The 18,312-nt window shown below is 34.8% G+C and overlaps 1 protein-coding gene across 3 annotated transcripts in view; it reads right to left on the reverse strand.

Annotated features, from left to right (window-relative positions):
* Positions 1 to 18,312, reverse strand: part of LOC106081092 (maternal protein pumilio) — an 809,199-nt gene that overhangs the window by 664,479 nt on the left and 126,408 nt on the right. For all 3 annotated transcript variants that reach the window (XM_059362138.1, XM_013242815.2, XM_013242816.2), the window contains 2 exons: positions 7,518 to 7,809; positions 7,352 to 7,444 (listed from right to left, as the gene is read on the reverse strand). In XM_059362138.1, the coding sequence (XP_059218121.1) occupies positions 7,352 to 7,444; positions 7,518 to 7,809 (385 nt within the window). The remainder of the gene's footprint in view (positions 1 to 7,351; positions 7,445 to 7,517; positions 7,810 to 18,312) is intronic.

Genomic DNA, 18,312 nt, shown 5'->3' on the forward strand with positions numbered 1-18,312 from the left:
TTCTAAAGACAAAATTTCAGTGAAATTTTTTTTCTAAAGACAAAATTTTAGTGAAATTTTTTCTAAAGACAAAATTTCAGTGAAATTTTACTAAAGATAAAATTTTAGTGAATTTTTTCTAGAGACAAGATTTCAGTGAAATTTTTTCTAAAGACAAAATTTCAGTGAAATTTTTTTTAAAGACAAAATTTCAGTGAAATTTTTTCTAAAGACAAAATTTCAGTGAAATTTTCTCTAAAGACAAAATTTCAGTGAAATTTTTTGTAAAGACAAAATTTCAGTGAAATTTTTTCTAAAGACAAAATTTCAATAAAATTTTTTCTAAAGACAAAATTTCAGTGAAATTTTCTTAAAGGCGAAATTTCAGTGAAATTTTCTCTAAAGACAAAATTTTAGTGAAATTTTTCTAAAGACAAAATTTCAGTGAAATTTTCGCTTTTAACGTAATTTGAGTGAAATTTTTTCTTTTAACGTAATTTGAGTGAAATTTTTTCTTTTAACGTAATTTCAGTGATTTTTTTTTTTATAGACAAAATTTCAGTGAAATTTTTCTAAAGACAAAATTTCAGTGAAATTTTTTCTAAAGACAAAATTTCAGTAAAATTTTTTCTAAAAACAAAATTTCAGTGAAATTTTTCTAAAGACAAAATTTCAGTGAAATTTTTCTAAAGACAACATTTCAGCGAAATTTTTCTAAAGACAAAATTTTAGTGAAATTTTTCCTAAAGACAATATTTCAGTTAAATTTTTTCTAAAGACAAAATTTCAGTGAAATTTTTTCTAAAGACAAAATTTCAGTGAAATTTTTTCTAAAGACAAAATTTCAATAAAATTTTTTCTAAAGACAAAATTTCAGTGAAATTTTCTTAAAGGCGAAATTTCAGTAAAATTTTTTCTAAAGACAAAATTTCAGTGAAATTTTCTCTTTTAGCGTAATTTCAGTGAAATTTTCTCTTTTAGCGTAATTTCAGTGAAATTTTTTTAAAGACAAAATTTCCGTGAAATTTGTTCTAAAGACAAAATTTCAGTGAAATTTTTTTTAAAGACAAAATTTCAGTGAAATTTTTTTTAAAGACAAAAATTCAGTGAAATTTTTTCTAAAGACAAAATTTTAGTGAAATTTTTTCTAAAGACAAAATTTCAGCGCAATTTTTTCTAAAGACAAAATTTCAGCGCAATTTTTTCTAAGACAAAATTTCAGTGAAATTTTTTCTAAAGACGGCGTAGACGCAAGCAGCCATCACCTCAAATGCACCTTACCTCCCCCGCAACCACTACTTCTCGAGCATGAGGATACCCTCATAAATACCAGAATGCTCCACCAACCTTTTGGCCACAGCCACACCAACATTAGCATCATACACCAATCTGATCTGCCCATCAGTAACCTCCTTCATCTCACCAACGGTCACCCCTTCCTCACCATCTCCCTTTCCCAAGGCTACGTATATCCTCCTGACCCTACTTTCCATTTTCCCACCCTTCTTAGGAGTTGGAGGCCAGCGCCATCTACCACTGCACCACTCGCACTACCACCAGCAGCGCCATCAGCTGCCTTATCAACGATAGCTGATCCACCAGCACCATCTGACTGATTTGGTAATTTTCAAATCGGATAGCTGATACAATTTGGATCAGTCTCGCACTGGTTTTGTTGCCAGCGAGAAAATCGTGACGAGGATGGGAAATCTGACTGGTTTCGAAGAGGATTTGAATCGATTACCTTAGACGTCACTTCAGATCAGGTCCAGGACTTTGTTGTTAGCGGTACAATCTTGGGCTGACTGAACTGACGGATATTGCCATCTGGTAGTTTATGCATCGTGAAAACTAAAGGAGAGGATAGTAGTTCTAGGCATCTCAGAGACCGGAAATCCGAACCATCACTAAGAGCGTAATCTGCTGCAGTGTTGGGTGGATACGAGTACATCTGTGCAATAACTTGGCCATTTTATGACATAATCCGCACTGTTTGGGTTCCAGAGACATTGGAATGTTATGGAGAATGAGATTTTAAGAGCCAGAAACAGAGAAGGTTGGAACATACGAGGTCTTTTAAGGCGACGAATAAGGCGAATTTAGGTTAATGGCCGGCGACAATCAGACGGCATAAAAGGCGGCAAAAATCCTCTGTAAAGTTCTGGATCATCAGCTCAGATCAATATGGATCAGATCAATAAAGTTCTGGATCACCAGCTCAGACCAATATGGATCAGATCAATATGGCTTTCTGTATCATGACGGGATACATAGGACTATGAGCACATTAATATAGAATAGATGTGTGGGAAAGAGGACAAGACATTCCCGGCACGGTATGACTATGAGCACCACATGGGTTAGAACTCTAAGCTCCGATTTGTGCAGTGGTTATCGTCATCGCGAGAAACTCAGTTGAGAGCTACCGGGCGCGTCCAAAGATTGCAGTTAGTGGAAAACTCTGTATACGCAGTAGCTGCAACTGCAGTCCCGGATAATCACCGGTATCGAGTGGAGAGACTCATTGAAAAACCAGCCGACACCCGGCTCGGGATAGCTGTAAGCACCACACAGGCCGGAACATGGAGGTCCGATCTGTCTGGTGTTCACTGCTGTAACAAGAAACTTAACTGCGAGCTACCAGGAACGTCCACAGGTTGCGAATAGTGGAATGCTCCCTATGGAGTAGCTGCAACAGCAGTCGCGGATAATCAGCTGTATAGAGCGGAGAGTCTCAGTAAGAGGTCGGGCGGCACCGGCTCTTGCACAAATACTGAGTGCCTATGCTACTCGATATGACAATGCGAATTATTGGCGCCTTTGAAATACCAATGGCCAACCTGTTCCCGCGGTGATCTTGCTCACCTACAGGAGCATGACAAGGATCACCACCTTCACATGAAAATATGGCTACAATCACAACATCCAGCCGGTAACGGCTCCTGAGTGCCTGTCACACTCTATATGACAAAGTGAGTTATTGACGTCAATGGCCATAATGTTCCCGCGACGATCGGTCTTGTCTAGCTATGGAGCTTGACGTGGTTCGCTACCTTCACATACAAATATGGCTACAACAACAATACTGGGAAGATCGGATTGGCTTTTGACAACATTTAGGCACACATAGGACCACGGTTTCCCGCCAAACAATCTTCCGCGAATCTTCTAGAAGAAGGTTAGGATCGCGGACGAGCTCGTCTAAGAGTCGTAGACGATTCCCCAGTCGTTAGCAGTTGTGTCATCAAGACGCCTCTTCTGGAAGAGTGTTTTGCGAATATGATTTGCTAAAGAGTAAGTCAGAAGAGTCTTGGAAGATCTTAGAATCGCGAAAGAATCGTCTGGGGGAGTAACAAATGAGTGTTTTGGAAGATTAGTAAAATGCTCCTCCAGAAGAGTTGCGTATTACTCGCCTGGGCGAGTAACAAATAAGTGTTTTGGAATATTTATTGAATATTTTTTAAAAGAGTTGTTCATTATTCGCTTGGAAGTTCTAAGAAGCATATCAAGATTAGTTTGTTCATCAAAGACGCAATAACTACAAAAAAAATTAAAAAAATTATATTACTCGTCATGTTTGTCATATAAGTACCAAACGTCATATAAGCCAAGTGAGAATTCTGTTTGGTGCTGTGGAAGTTGTCCACTCAAAACAAAACATCGAATAACATAATCCAATACAAGTCCTAAACGCTCTAAGCTTAAGCAAAATCAAGGAACGGTTGATACCATCTGCTTCGTTCAATTTCAAATTAGGCATGGTAACCATAGAAGTTCAAGGAAAAACTGGAAACAAATATTCCCACAGCTGGTTTGGTTAAGTTTAGCTAGGCCAAATATTAGACAAAATAGAGTTGGTAACCAAAGAAATATTGAAAATTCTGCACACAAATCCTCATGCATGGACACTGGCAAATAACTGCAGCATCGATGATATTGAGAATACATTTTTGCTTCACAATTGCCGGTTGTCATTTTTTTTGTTCATTCCTTCCCCATTTGGCATTCAACACATGAAAGGGAGAGCTTTTGTTTTGGCACACGAACAAGGACGACATATTGAAGTAAGTGATGGCAGGAAACACATAGACAATGAATCTGTCTATGGTGGTGTTGGTGTGGGTAACTTTATGAACCTGTTTTTTACATATGTGGTGGTAAAATGTTGACTGAGTTACTAACATCTTTAGAGCCGAGTGGTGCCTATAACAATTCCTCCTTCAAGGATCGATAGACAAAAATTTGGCACACATTGTGTGTGTTGTAAGTGGCAACATGACTACCAAAAAAAAACCCCAAATCAGAACAGACTTTCAAACTGACTGCATTTCATTACAAAAGCTCAATCACAAAAAAAGTTTTGAGAAAAAAATTCTCCAATTTATTCCAAAGGATTGCGAGGCAACCCAAACACATATCCTTTTAAATACCCTATACCATATGCAACAAGAAGAAGAAAAAAAAAGCGGAACAAAGAATATGTACTCCTAAAATTGGTGTGAAATCCTTAAACAAAAAAAAAGTTCAACCAACATCCCAGACTGCCAACTTGAATAAAACATTCCCCTCCTACGGGGTTTGCACTTGACCAGAGTAGACTGCTAAAAAGTGTTTGCTTGCATGCGATGTTACCACAAACTGCATTACATGAGTGGTGCTTGATAATTCCACAAGGAAATCAATTGGCCATTAATATATTCCTAAAGTGAAAAAAGGTCCATAAATAATTCAATCAAAGCATGTTCATGTGCAGCCAAAGTCTCTTAGCTGGACATGAACATAAATTAAGCCAACAATAGAGTATGGGTATGGGAAAAAAGGGAAAACAAAAATGGAATAAGAAATGAAGAAAAGACGGAGAATTTAAAAATCGCAGGACTTTTGATTAAAAAACAAATGAAAAACTTCTCACCAAAAAGGTGTCGCACTACGGCACTCCATAACTGGCTATAAAGAGGAGGCACCTTACCAAATTTGATAAGAATAACGCCATCTAGTGGTTCAATAAGTTAAGATCCAAGATCGGTTTATATGCCACCTCTATCAGGTTATTGAACGATTTGAACCATACTAAGCACAGTTGTTCGAAGTCGCCACAAAAAACTTTGTGCAAAATTTCAGTCAAATTGGACTATAATTGCGCCCTCTAGTGGTCAAAAAGTCAATATCCGAAATCGGTTTATATGGACATTTTTTCTGTTGGATGAGAATTACGCCTCTGGTCGCTCAAGAAGTCAAGATCCAAGATCGGTTTACATGGCACCTATATCAGGTTATTGACCGATTTGAACCATACTTTATACGGTTCTTCGAAGTCTCAACCAAATACTTCATGCAAAATTGCAGCGAAATCGGATAAGAATTGCGCCCCCTAGTGGCTCAAGAAGTCAATATCCAAGATCGGTTTATATGGCAGCTATATCAGATTATCGACCAATTTGATCCATACATAGCACAGTTGTTGGAAGTCCTAATAAAACACTTCATACACAAATTCAGCCAAATCGGATAAGAATTGCGCCCTCTAGTGGCTCAAGAAGTCAAGATCCAAGATCGGTTTATATGGCAGCTGTATCAGATTATCGACCGATTTGATCCATACATAGCACAATTATTGCAAGTCATAACCAAACACTTCATGCAAAACTTCAGCCAAATTGGATAAGAATAACGCCATCTAGTGGTTCAAAAATTTAAGATCCAAGATCGGCTTATATGTCACCTATATCAGGTTATTGACCGATTTGAACCATACTAAGCACAGTTATTCGAAGTCGCAACCAAAAACTTCATTGAAAAATAGGTTTATATGGGAGCTATATCAGGTTATGAACCGATTTAAGCCATACTTAGCAGAGTTGTTGGAAGTCATAACAAAAAACACTTCGTGCAAAATTTCAGCCAAATCGGTTGAAAATTGCGCCCTCTATCGACTCAAGAAGTCAAGAAACGCAATCGGTTAATATGGGAGCTATATCAGGTTATGAACCGATTTAACCCATATTCGGCGCAGTTGTTAGAAGTTAGAACAAAACACTTCATGCAAAATTTCAGCCAAATCGGATAATAATTGCGCCCTCTATCGGCTCAAGAAGTCAAGATCCGAAATCGGGTTATATGGGAGCTATATGAGGCTATGAACTGATTTAAGCCATACATGGCAGAGTTGCTGATGATCAAACCAAAACACTTCGTGCAAAATTTTAGACAAATCGGATAATAATTGCGCCCTCTAGCGGATAAAGAAGCCAAGATCAGAGATCAGTTTATATGGGAGCTATATCAGATTATTGAAACGTCAAATAAAATATCTCATGCAAAATTTTGGGCCCCCCTCCGTATCCCTATTTTTAAAAACGCCACATCTCGGAGATGAGGGCACCAATTTTAACGAAATTTTGCCTGCCACATTACGGAATCACGAAATTGGTATAAAATTTTGGAAGTCAAATAACCTGGGGGAACGCCCCATCCCAAAACCCACCCGAACGGACATGTGACAATATGGGTATCAAATGAAAGGTATTTAAGAGTAGAGTACGAACTTGGCATTTAAATGTCACCCACAGTATCGGGGGGTCCCCCAACCCCAAAAACACCAACCAACAGGACACATTAACCACTTTGGGCAATATGGGTGTCAAATGAAAGGCATTTAAAAGTAGAGTACAAATCTGATATAAAAATTTATAGCTTGGTGTTTGAGGGGCCTCCCCACCCCCCAAAATCCACCAGCTGGGCATATTTACCGATTGGAATGTCAGTTCTGTCCCTTCCAGCGTCCTGAACTTTCGCCCGATTGCGCTGCCGATACATACTCCTCTGTCTCCTTCGTGGTGCCCCGGATCGCTTTCTCGGTCTGATTGTGAGCTTAGCAAAGCTATTTCTCACCATCATCCCGATGCCCTCATCTCTCGATTAGGCTACGATGACTGTTTCATTGACACCGTCGCTGTCTGAATCCGAGTCAGAAACACCACCTTTACTTAAAGCCTGCGGACGAACTGTGATTCCTATTGGTTTATCCGTCTCTTCCTCATTAATTATTCGGACGACTAGTTGAGCGCTTGAAGCATTACTCTCGACTACAGATGCCAAGGCACCCACACCCTACGCTCTGAGGCCACCACCGCAACTGTTGTGGTGGTGGCGTAGTTACTTTTTACTATTTTAAGCCGATTACTTGCCTAGGTGTATGTCCATAAAGGCAAGGGGCGGATTAATATCCGCACCACCCAACTTAACCTAGCCTAAACAAGATTTGACAACTCAGAGATAAGCCGTTCTATGACAATTAAATTAAAGGGGAGGCTTGGCCAATATTAAAACTACATTTATTTTAAATTTATTTGAAAAATTATTACTCTCTTACCTGTACATCAAAATTTGGAGGCTGTTGCTGCAATAAATTACCAGGAGATTCCATTTGATTTGGGCCTTGACCTTGATGATTCATCATGGGACTCTAAAAGGGGAGAAATACAAATTAAAAAAAAAATCCTAATTTCGATTTTCTTCTATCTCTGCTCTCAACTCACCTGTGCCATTTGCATACCACCCACACCATTCATGACCGGAGGTTGTAGCTGATTCATTTGTGGCATCTGATGATGCGGAAATGAAGAATTCATTTGTTGTCCCTGAGAACCGGGACCACCGGCGCCAGTATTGCCTGCCGATGAATTGCCAGGATGATCCATGCCGGCAGCTCCCAACATATGATTGAAGGCATGTGGAGGGAAGGCCGGATGCTGAGAGGGATCAAGCAGTGTTGGTTGACGTGGGAGAGTCTCTTCGGCTGGTGATGGTTGGCGGGAGCCTGGGGTGCGGCTGTAACAATAAAAAGAACAAAAATAAATGTTAAATTTCGTTTTAACAGAGGAAACGCCATGTTAAATAACAGAAAGAAAAATAGTTTTAAATACATAACTGAAAATCTTTCTAATATAGTTTGAAAGTCATTGTGTTGGGAACTCATGTGTGTTTGTCTAGGCTAAGAGGTTAATACCACTGTTAGCTGAGACACAATCCACACGAAAGATATGAAACGGCAGATTTGTCTCAACTTTGTGTTAATAGGGGGAAATTTTATAGCGGAGACTTCAATCGTTCAACCGATGCGACACAAAGTTTTATAATAAAGCAGTTCTTCTTAAACCAAATAACGTTGGGACAAATATTAGTTTGGGACAAATGTTAAATAACAGGCTGTCAAAATGGCTAGTAGATACGATATTAAATTTCCTTTGAGAAATATGCCGAATGGGATTTAAATACATGGAAATTCGTAACAAAAGAAATAAATGACAAAAATTTGTTCAACCTTTTCTTTCATCAGAAAATTTTATCAAAATTTCATTTATATAAAGAATTTTCAAAAAAAATGTATTTCTGTTTAAATTTCAATTCCATGGAATTATGGAAAAATTTGGAAGGGGATGTCCCATATCAATACCAACCGAGAGGACATGTTGACCGATGTGAACTTTATGGGACTCATGGATATGTTAACCGATGTGGATTATATGAGACTCATGGACTCAAATGGAACTCAAATAAAAGATTATTAGAACAAAAATACAAATATAACATCCAAATTGTTTTTTACATTTTGTTTGATTGTTATATATGGAATTACTCGTACTAGTACAAGATTTAAAATCTTATAATTTAGATTGTAATGCCTGTCGAAACATTCCATACCATACCCCAGCTATATGAGGAAATATGGTATTGACAAACAAAACTTATTTGGAAGTAGAGTGCGCAGTAGACATGGAAATCCATTAATTTCCTTTGAAAGAGATCTCAAATAAAAAGTAGTAGAGCACGATTTTGATATTTGAATTTGGGAACAAAATGTCTGTAGGGATGACCGGATTGGAAAAGTAGACCAATCAAGAAAGTTTGAGACAAACAAGTAAAAGACTTAGCAAAAATATGGAATAGGAACCCGGCCGAGTTTTAGGAGGAGGCCAACCCTACCAAAATACCCCAAAAAATGCCAGGCTTAATAACGAAATAAAGATCGAATCATTCATCTCAAAAAATTGTTTAATGCCGAAATAACACCTCCTATTGAGAAACTTTTTTAAAATTTTAGTTTTTTTGAGATAAGCTTAACCTATTTAAGCCTGACCATTGAGATTCCTTTTTTCCAATTTGGATGAAATTTCATATATTTACTATATATTGGGTTGCCCAAAAAGTAATTGCGGATTTTTTAAAAGAAAGTAAATGCATTTTTTATAAAGCTTAGAACGAACTTTAATCAAAAATACTTTTTTACACTTTTTTTCTAAAGCAAGCTAAAAACTAAGCTGATAACTGACAGAAGAAAGAATGCAATTACAGAGTCACAAGCTGTGAAAAAATTTGTCAACGCCAACTATATGAAAAATCCGCAATTACTTTTTGGGCAACCCAATATATATTGATGTATTAATTTTTTTTAAAAAACTTTTTTTGTTTTATTTTTATATATTTTATTTTTTTATTTTAGTTAACTTTTTATTTTTTTTTTTACTTAATTTATTTATTTTTATTATATTTTTTTATTTTTTTTTTACTTTTTATCTTTTTTTATTTAAATTTAAAACATATTTTTTTATTTTATTTAATAAATAATTTTTGTATTTTTTAAACATATTTCAAAACTTTTATTCTTATTTATTTTTAATTTTAGTTTTATTTATTTATTTATAAATTTATTTTTTTGTTTTTTTATTTTATTTTTAATTTTATTATTTTTTTTTAATTATTTTTTAATTTTTTTTAAGGTTTTTCGTTTTTTTTTTAATTTTTTTTATTTTATTTAATTTTCTTTTTTTTAAATAATAATGAAATAAAATTTCAATCATTCATCTCAAAAAATTGTTTTTTATACCAAAATAATACCACCTATTATGAAACGCCTTTTTCAAATATCATAGCATATTTTTTCCAACATTAAGATTATTTTTCGGAGACGAGCTTAACCCATTAACCCTTGACCTTCGTGATTCTATTGTAAAGTTTAAATGAAATTTAATATATAAAATATAATATATATTGACTATTTAGAGCAGATAGGTTGACGTATTAATTTTTAAAGAATTTTTTAACAAACACTTTTTTTAAATAATCTTTAAAATAAAAAAAATACTTTTATTTTTTCTTTTTATTTTTTAATGTTAATTTTGTTTTTTTTGGTTTAATATTATTTTTTTAGGCAATTTTTAATTTATTGTTTCACTTTTATTATTTTATATTTTTTTTGTTTTTGTTTTATGGATTTGAAAAAGAATAATAAAAAATTAAAAACAAAAATTAAAAAAAAAGAATAAGAAAAAATTATTTTTCCTTTTTTAATTTATTTTTTTTTTTTAATTTCTTTTACCGATTTAAAAACTTTTTTTTTTAAATTTTACTTAAGTTGTTTTTATTATTTTTTTCCAATTTTTTTAAAATTCTTTTTTGTTTTTAATTTTTTATTTTTTTTTTAATTTTTATTTTTCAATTATTTTTTTTTTAATTTTTATTTTTTAATTATTTTTGTTTAAATTTTTATTTTTTAATTAATTTTTTTAAATTTTTATTTTGTTTTTACTTTTTTTATTTTTTTTAATTATTTTTTTAATTTTTTTATTTTTTTTTAATTTTTTTTTAATTTTTTTTTAATTTTTTTTTAATTTTTTTTTTTAATTTTTTATTTTTTAATTTTTTTTTTAGTTTTTTTATTTTTTTTTTAATTTTTTTATTTTTTTTTTTAAATTTTTTTAAAATTCTTTTTTTGTTTTTAATTTTTATTTCAATCTTTTTTATTTTTTCTTTTAATTTTTTTTTACTTTTTCTTTTAATTTTTTTATTTTGTTTTTAATTTTTTTTTTACTTTTTTTTATTTTTTGTTTATTTTTTTTTTTATTTTTTTTTTTAAAATTCTTTTTTAATTTTTCTTTAATTTTCTTTAATTTTTTTTAAATTTTTTTTTTAATTTTTTTTTATTTTTTTTTTTTTAATTTTATTTAATTTTTTTTTTTTCAATTCCACTGAAACAGCCCTTCATGATCTAGTCAATCATAAAGGATTTCGAGTTTTTAGGCATCAACTCTACCGCAAGAAAGTTTATTAATAATTTACTTACTAAAATATACATTGCGGCAGACTTGGGATCTGTGGAACTAAAAAGATGGGTCGCAGAGGAACACCTCAAAGAGGTGTACTGTCTCCTCTACTTTGGAATATAGCCATTAACAATATATTATTGTCTCTGGAAGAAAAAGGCGTGAAAGTGGTCGCGTATGCTGATGATGTGGCAATTGAGGTTAGGGAAAAGTTTCCCAGCACTCTAAGAGATATACTTCAGGAAGCTCTACATGCAACAGCGAAGTGGGCTACCGAAAGTGGTCTGGGTATAAATCCATGCAAGATAGAAGTAGTTCAAGTTGCCTCAGTGGAGCCTGTCTCCTTTGGTGGAGAGAACGTTTACAGAAAGCGCAAAATACCTGAGTGTTTTGCTGGGCAAGAAATTGAACTTCAAATCCAACATTTTGGAAAGGGCAAGAAAGGCAACTTTTGCCCTATGCACCTGCAAGAGAGCCATTGTCAAAAGTTGGGGGTTTTGAGCGCGTCATGCATTGGATATATACTATACCTACCTATAATGCTATATGGTGTTGTGGTCTGGTGGACGGCACTTCAAAAGCCCATCCACCACCCATAAGACTAATTTCTCTGGGTGAATTCTTTTCTTAGTTTTTTTTTTTTTAATTTTTTTCTTCTCCTATTGCTTTTTCAGTATTATCGGTTAATTTCGAAATTTTCACAACTCGTAGCTTATTGCACACAGAATCTCCAGTTCAGTAGAATGTGGAAACAACTATTCAATATAGAATTTCTCTGTGGGTCACCGTAGAAACAAAATCTGTGGGTTTTATTTTGTAGTGAGCAGCATTTGTTCAGTTTTCTACATAACAAACTCCCAACCATGTGATTGAGGGCAGGCAGCAAGTCTTTTCTATATATCATGAAATTCCGTATGTTTATATCCACATCTTAGCGTTATTTGCTTTAAAACATTTTTATTGAAATGAAACATTCATTCAGACAACTTGTCTACCAAAGGTGTGAAAAGACATGTAAAAATCCCCCCACACACACAAGCACAATGTGTCGGCATTATAATTTATATACAGAAGACTATTAAGATATATTTTTTTTTATATTGAATTTCTTTCGTTGGCATTAATTTATTCAGTACTCCATAAAAAGTCTGATTTTGACACACTTGTGCACAATGAAAACAAACACAAGCCATAAGACAATTGAGGGATAGAGTGAAAAGCTTACAACTTTAACATTATCATAACAAAATCTAACAATGAACTAACAGCGATCCTAATAACAATCAATTAAAAGGCCATAAATCAGTGCTTGAACCGCATAAACCACAGATCATCGATCTGTCAATTTGCACACAACATTACAATGTGGCGCACAACACTTGCACACACACACACATACACTCACACCCAAACACAGCACAATCGCATGCCATGAATGGTTGTAGATTTATCGGCTATAAACGATCGACGACATTGCTATGACGACAACCACAAGTCGTCTAGTCGTTATTAGCAAGCATGCACTGGGGCGAGTGATACAAAACAAAAGACTTAAGCGCCAAACTTGTTGGTTTAGACAAAAACAAGAGGCGCGCGCACATGGTCGTTGTCGTCACCGGCTCGAGAGAGATTGCTCGTTAGATAATTTTAGCATTAGACAAACAGATCGGCGAATGGAAAGAGGAATGGTCGGTCTGGCAAGCTTTAGTCATTTGGGGCCATAGACAAAATGTAACAAATTTGTTTACATTGAAAAATAAATAAAAAACATGGATGAAAATTCGAAAAAAGCGGCAATTGCTTGAAAAGTTTTAAAAATATTTATTATTATGGCAACGTAGGTCGAAAACAGTGTTTCATAGGAGTCTTCTGCAAAATATTTGATATTTATATAAAAAAAAATGCATGAAAAAGAAACCTTACAACCAGGTCAACTCTCATAGACTTTTTTCGAATTATTTTGTTTGGGTGGAAAAATTGAAAAAAAAATACCCCGACCACCAGTATCTCTACTCAAAAAGAACATCTAGCATCTTGCCGGCTAGGATTTACTTTCCTTAATGCGCTAGAAGAAAGGTACGAGGAAGTTAGCTAGGAAGAAAGGTAATACGATCCAATGTTCGTCTCAAGGAGGCATGCATCTACCATTGCATAGCTCACTAATAAGTGAATAGTTGGAAGCATGTAACCTTTTGGGACAAATGCTGTTGGACGCAACGTTACGGTGAATGAACACATTTCGAACCGAACACTGATTTTGGTAATAAAATTCAATAATTTGCAAGCGTTGCTCGTTAGTAAGTCTATTCATGATGAAATGTCAAAGCATACTGAGCATCTTTCTCTTTGACACCATGTCTGAAATCCCACGTGATCTGTCAAATACTAATGCATGAAAATCCTAACCTCAAAAAAATCACCCTATACATGTCGTGTGATACAAACGAAACTAACATATGAAAATCACTTTTCAAAATAGCACATGTAATGTTTTCGATTAGATCGTGCTCTATTCGTTCTGACAAAAACATAAGGAAATCAGCTGTTTATGTTTTAACCAGCTTTTTCACAATTTTAACAATTTTTACGCATAAAAAAACAGATTTTCTCAAATTTTAACATACAAACATACAGGTGTGATAGGAAAAATCATGAATCGTATGTAAATTGAAAAACGTTGAAATTTTTTTCAATTACATGTGAATACAAAAAGTGGCATGTCATTACACATTTACATACCGTGTAATAGCACCTTAAGTCGGGCAAAGCTCATTCATTCACCTACTAAACCCCCACCCTATAAGTGTTCTCTTACAGAGAGAGAGAGTAGGAGAGACTTAGCATACTCACACAACAGTTAACTCTCATAATCTCTCCTACTTACTGCACACATAATCTGGGATTGAAAGACCACCAAAACGGTTTCTTAAGTAAAAAGAAACAACAATTTGCTGTGAATTTCATGTCCTCCACCATAGGATGGGGAGTATACTAATTTCGTCATTCCGTTTGCAACACCTCAAAATATGCGTCTAAGACCCCATAAAGTATATATATACTTGATCTTCATGACATTTTAGGTCGATCTAGCGATGTCCGTCCGTCTGTCCGTTCGTTTGTCTGTTCGTCTGTCTGTCGAAAGTACGCTAACTTTCGAAGGAGTAAAGCTAGACGATTGAAATTTTGCACAAATATATCTTATTAGTGTAGGTTTGGTTGGAATTTTAAATGGGCCACATCGGTCCATGTTTTGATATAGCTGCCATATAAACCGATCTTGGGTCTTGACTTCTTCAGCCTCTAGAGGGCGCAATTCTTATCCGATTTGAATGAATTTTTGCACGAAGTATTTTGTTATGATATCCAATAACTGTGCAAAGTGTGGTTCAAATCGGTTCATAACCTGATATAGTTGCCATATAAACCGATCTGGGGTCTTGACTTCTTGAGCATCTAGAGGGCGCAGTTCTTATCCGATTTGGGAGAAATTTTGCATAAAATTGTTTATGATTTCAACAACTGTGCTAAGTATGGTTCAAATCGGTCGATAACCTGATATAGCTACCATATAAACTGATCTTGGGTCTTGACTTCTTGAGCCTCTAGAGGGCGCAATTCTTATCCGATTTGAATGAATTTTTGCACGAAGTATTTTGTTATGATATCCAATAACTGTGCCAAGTGTGGTTCAAATCGGTTCATAACCTGATATAGCTGCCATATAAACCGATCTGGGGTCTTGACTCCTTGAGCATCTAGAGGGCGCAGTTCTAATCCGAGTTAACTGAAAATTTGCATGTTGTGTTTTGGTATCACTTCCAACGACTGTGCTAAGTATGGTTTAATTCGGTTCATAACCTGATGTAGCTCCCATATAAACCGATCTTGGGTCTTGACTTCTTGAGCATCTAGAGGGCGCAATTTTCATCCGATTTGGCAGAAATTTTGCAAAAAGTTGTTTATGATTTCCAAAAACTGTGCTAAGTATGGTTCAAATCGGTCGATAACCTGATTTAGCTACCATATAAACTGATCTGGGGTCTTGACTTCTTGACCATCTAGAGGGCTCAATTCTCATCCGATTTGGCAGAAATTTTGCATGTAGTGTTTTGTTATGACTTCCAACAACTGTGCCAAGTATGGTTCAAATTGGTCCATAGCGTGATATAGCTACTATATAAACCGATCTGGTATCTTGACTTCTTGAGTATCTAGAGGGCGCAATTCTTATCCGATTTGGCTGAAAATTTGCACGTTGTGTTTTGGTATCACTTCCAACAACTTTGCCAAGTATGGTTCAAATTGGTCCATAGCGTGATATAGCTGCCATATAAACCGATCTGGGATTTTGACTTCTTGAGCAAATAGAGGGCGCAATTTCCATTCGATTTGGCAGAAATTTTGCAAAAAGTTGTTTATGATTTCCAACAACTGTGCCAAGTATGCTTTAAATCGGTCCATAGCGTGATATAGCTGCCATATAAATCGATCTGGGATATTGACTTCTTAAGCCTCTAGAGGCCACAATTCTAAGCCGATTTGGGTGAAATTTTGTACAACGGCTTCTCCCATTACCTTCAACATGCATGTTCAATATGATCTAAATCGAATTATAGCCTGATACAGCTCCCATATGAACCGATATGCCGATTATGCTTCTTGAGCCGCTACAAGGCGCAATTCTTATCCGTACAACGGCTTTTCCCATGACTTTCAACATACATGTCCAATATGGTCTTAATATATTTTCATTTATATCTTTACTTTGAGATATAGATTGGGTTGAAAAGAGAGTGCAGATATTAATCCGCACCATGCCGCTATGGACATACAGCTGAGCCAGTAATCGGCTTTGATATAAATCGTTGAAAAATCCCTTTAGTGTTTTGACCACAATGGGTTCCGAAATTTTGGCCTCCTTTGGACCCTTCAACAATATAAGTCACCGATGAAATTTTGGCCTCCTTTGGGCCCTTCAACAATATAAGTCACCGATGATGCACAAACAATTTTAATGAAAATTCCGACAAATTTGATAAGTGGCCACAATATGCAAATCGAATGCACTATAAAAAGTTATAAATAATAATAAAACGTGGAATTAATTAAGAGAGAAAAAAATTAAAACATCAAAAGTGGCAACAGCCAACAACCAGTTAACATATCAAACTAACCAACAATTTATTTTATTTTCAGCTTTAAAAATCCATTTAAAGGCAATAGGCCGTGAAACAGCCATTCCGGCATTGAAACGCAACACAAATCGGCGCTAACCTAAATGGGAGAAGCAATGGTGAATCATCAAAACAAAAAAAAAACTGCCAATGAAATTCATGAATGGCTGTAAATAAAACAATTAAAAGCTGAAAAGTTCGGCCGGAACGAACTTTGGATACTCAACATGGGGTAAGCTGCTCAATCGACGCATCGTTTCAAGGTTTTGAAGGATTCTTAAAGCCAAATCGGGAATAGGCTGAATGGAGCATATTAAGGGATCTTTTAGAACTTTATTTTGGAAAACTCTTAAAAAAAACCATATTTCATACAAACCGATCAACTATTGAGGCATCTCGGAGCTCGGGAGGTCAAATCCAAGAATGAGTTCCATATAAGACTTATATCCATTTGCAGTTCCCAACGACTACAACTACTTAACACAAATGCCACAAATTACAAATTTTCAACAAAGAAGGATGGACGAACATGAAATTCCCAACCCAAGTTATTTATGCCCATATTCACAAAACTTATTTGACAGTTTTATAAAGGAAATCTGCCATTAAGCCCTCTTAAAAGCTATTGGGCTGCCCAAAAATTAATTGCGGATTTTTCATATAGTCGGCGTTGACAAATTTTTGCACAGCTTGTGACTCTGTAATTGCATTCTTTCTTCTGTCAGTTATCAGCTGTTACTTTTAGTTTGCTTTAGAAAAAAAGTGTAAAAAAATTATATTTGATTAAAGTTCATTCTAAGTTTTATTAAAAATGCATTTACTTTCTTTTAAAAAATCCGCAATTACTTTTTGGGCAACCCAATATTTTAAGTCTTGTAAATATGGACATTCAACTTTAGCTTATTCTACTAAATGTTAACAACAAATGGTTAAACTTTAAACACCCCTTTACCTTAGTAGTATTGCCATGGGGTATTAAAAACTCCACTGCACCAATGGCAACTAAATCTTAAAATAGTTTTGTCATCTAAGCGCCAACCTAGCCAAAAGTTGTAGAAATGGCAAACTTTGGCAAAAACAAACTTTGAAAATTATTTCGTTTGTTTTCACTCCACACTAACATCATCATCATCATCATAGCGGTAGTAGTTTTGGTTGTCAAATTACAAATGCATTTTAAATAATTTTTATGTTTTGCTTGTGTAGTTGTTGTTTTTGTTGTTGTTGTCATAGTCATCATCGTCATCGTCTGCTGCTTGTTCTGCCTGGTCTCATAAATTTAAATGTAATTTGTTTTAAAGTCATTTCATTCTCTTCTCGTTAGTCGCTTTACTGCTTTGGGTATTTTGGACTTTTGAGAGCTTTGTGTTGTTGTTTTTGTTTTTTTTTCTTTTGTATAGGTCATTCACCACACATCTAAAGCCGGCACAACACGATGAATATGCATGCATACATATTGTATGTATGTATGGAAGAAAAGGTGTCCGGAAAAAAATGTTTGCTCTTTATTTATGTATGACTAATATCATCGTCATTTGGATTAGATGTTTTAATCATTTGATCATTCATTCTATCATTAGCTGTTTGCCTTTTACAAAGCAAATGAAATAATTATAGGTGCTGTCATTTTTTTTCGACTTTTTAACAATGCCTTTAAAGCCGTCGAGTTCACAGAACAAAGCAATGGGCTTAGATGATTGGGCAGGTGTTATTTTAAATGAGCTAGATATTAAAAATAATGGTTTACGGCAAACAAAGTTCTGATTGGAGCAAAATTAACAAGTAAAAGCGTGCTAAGTATGGCCGGGCCGTATCTTATATACCCTCCACCATGGATCGCATTTGTCGAGTTCTTTTCCCGGTATCTCATTTTAGGCCAACAAGGGATTAAAGAAAACTAGAGGCTCAAGAAGTCAAGATCCCAAGAACCGATTTGAACCATATTTGACACAGTTGTTGAAATTAAGAATAAAATACGTTATGCAAAATTTCAACCAACTCGGATAAGAATTGCGCCCTCTAGAAGCTAAGAAGTCAAGTCTCTAGATCTGTTTATA

This window comes from Stomoxys calcitrans, chromosome 2 (assembly GCF_963082655.1).
Source record: "Stomoxys calcitrans chromosome 2, idStoCalc2.1, whole genome shotgun sequence".
Classification (NCBI taxonomy): Eukaryota; Metazoa; Arthropoda; class Insecta; order Diptera; family Muscidae; genus Stomoxys; species Stomoxys calcitrans.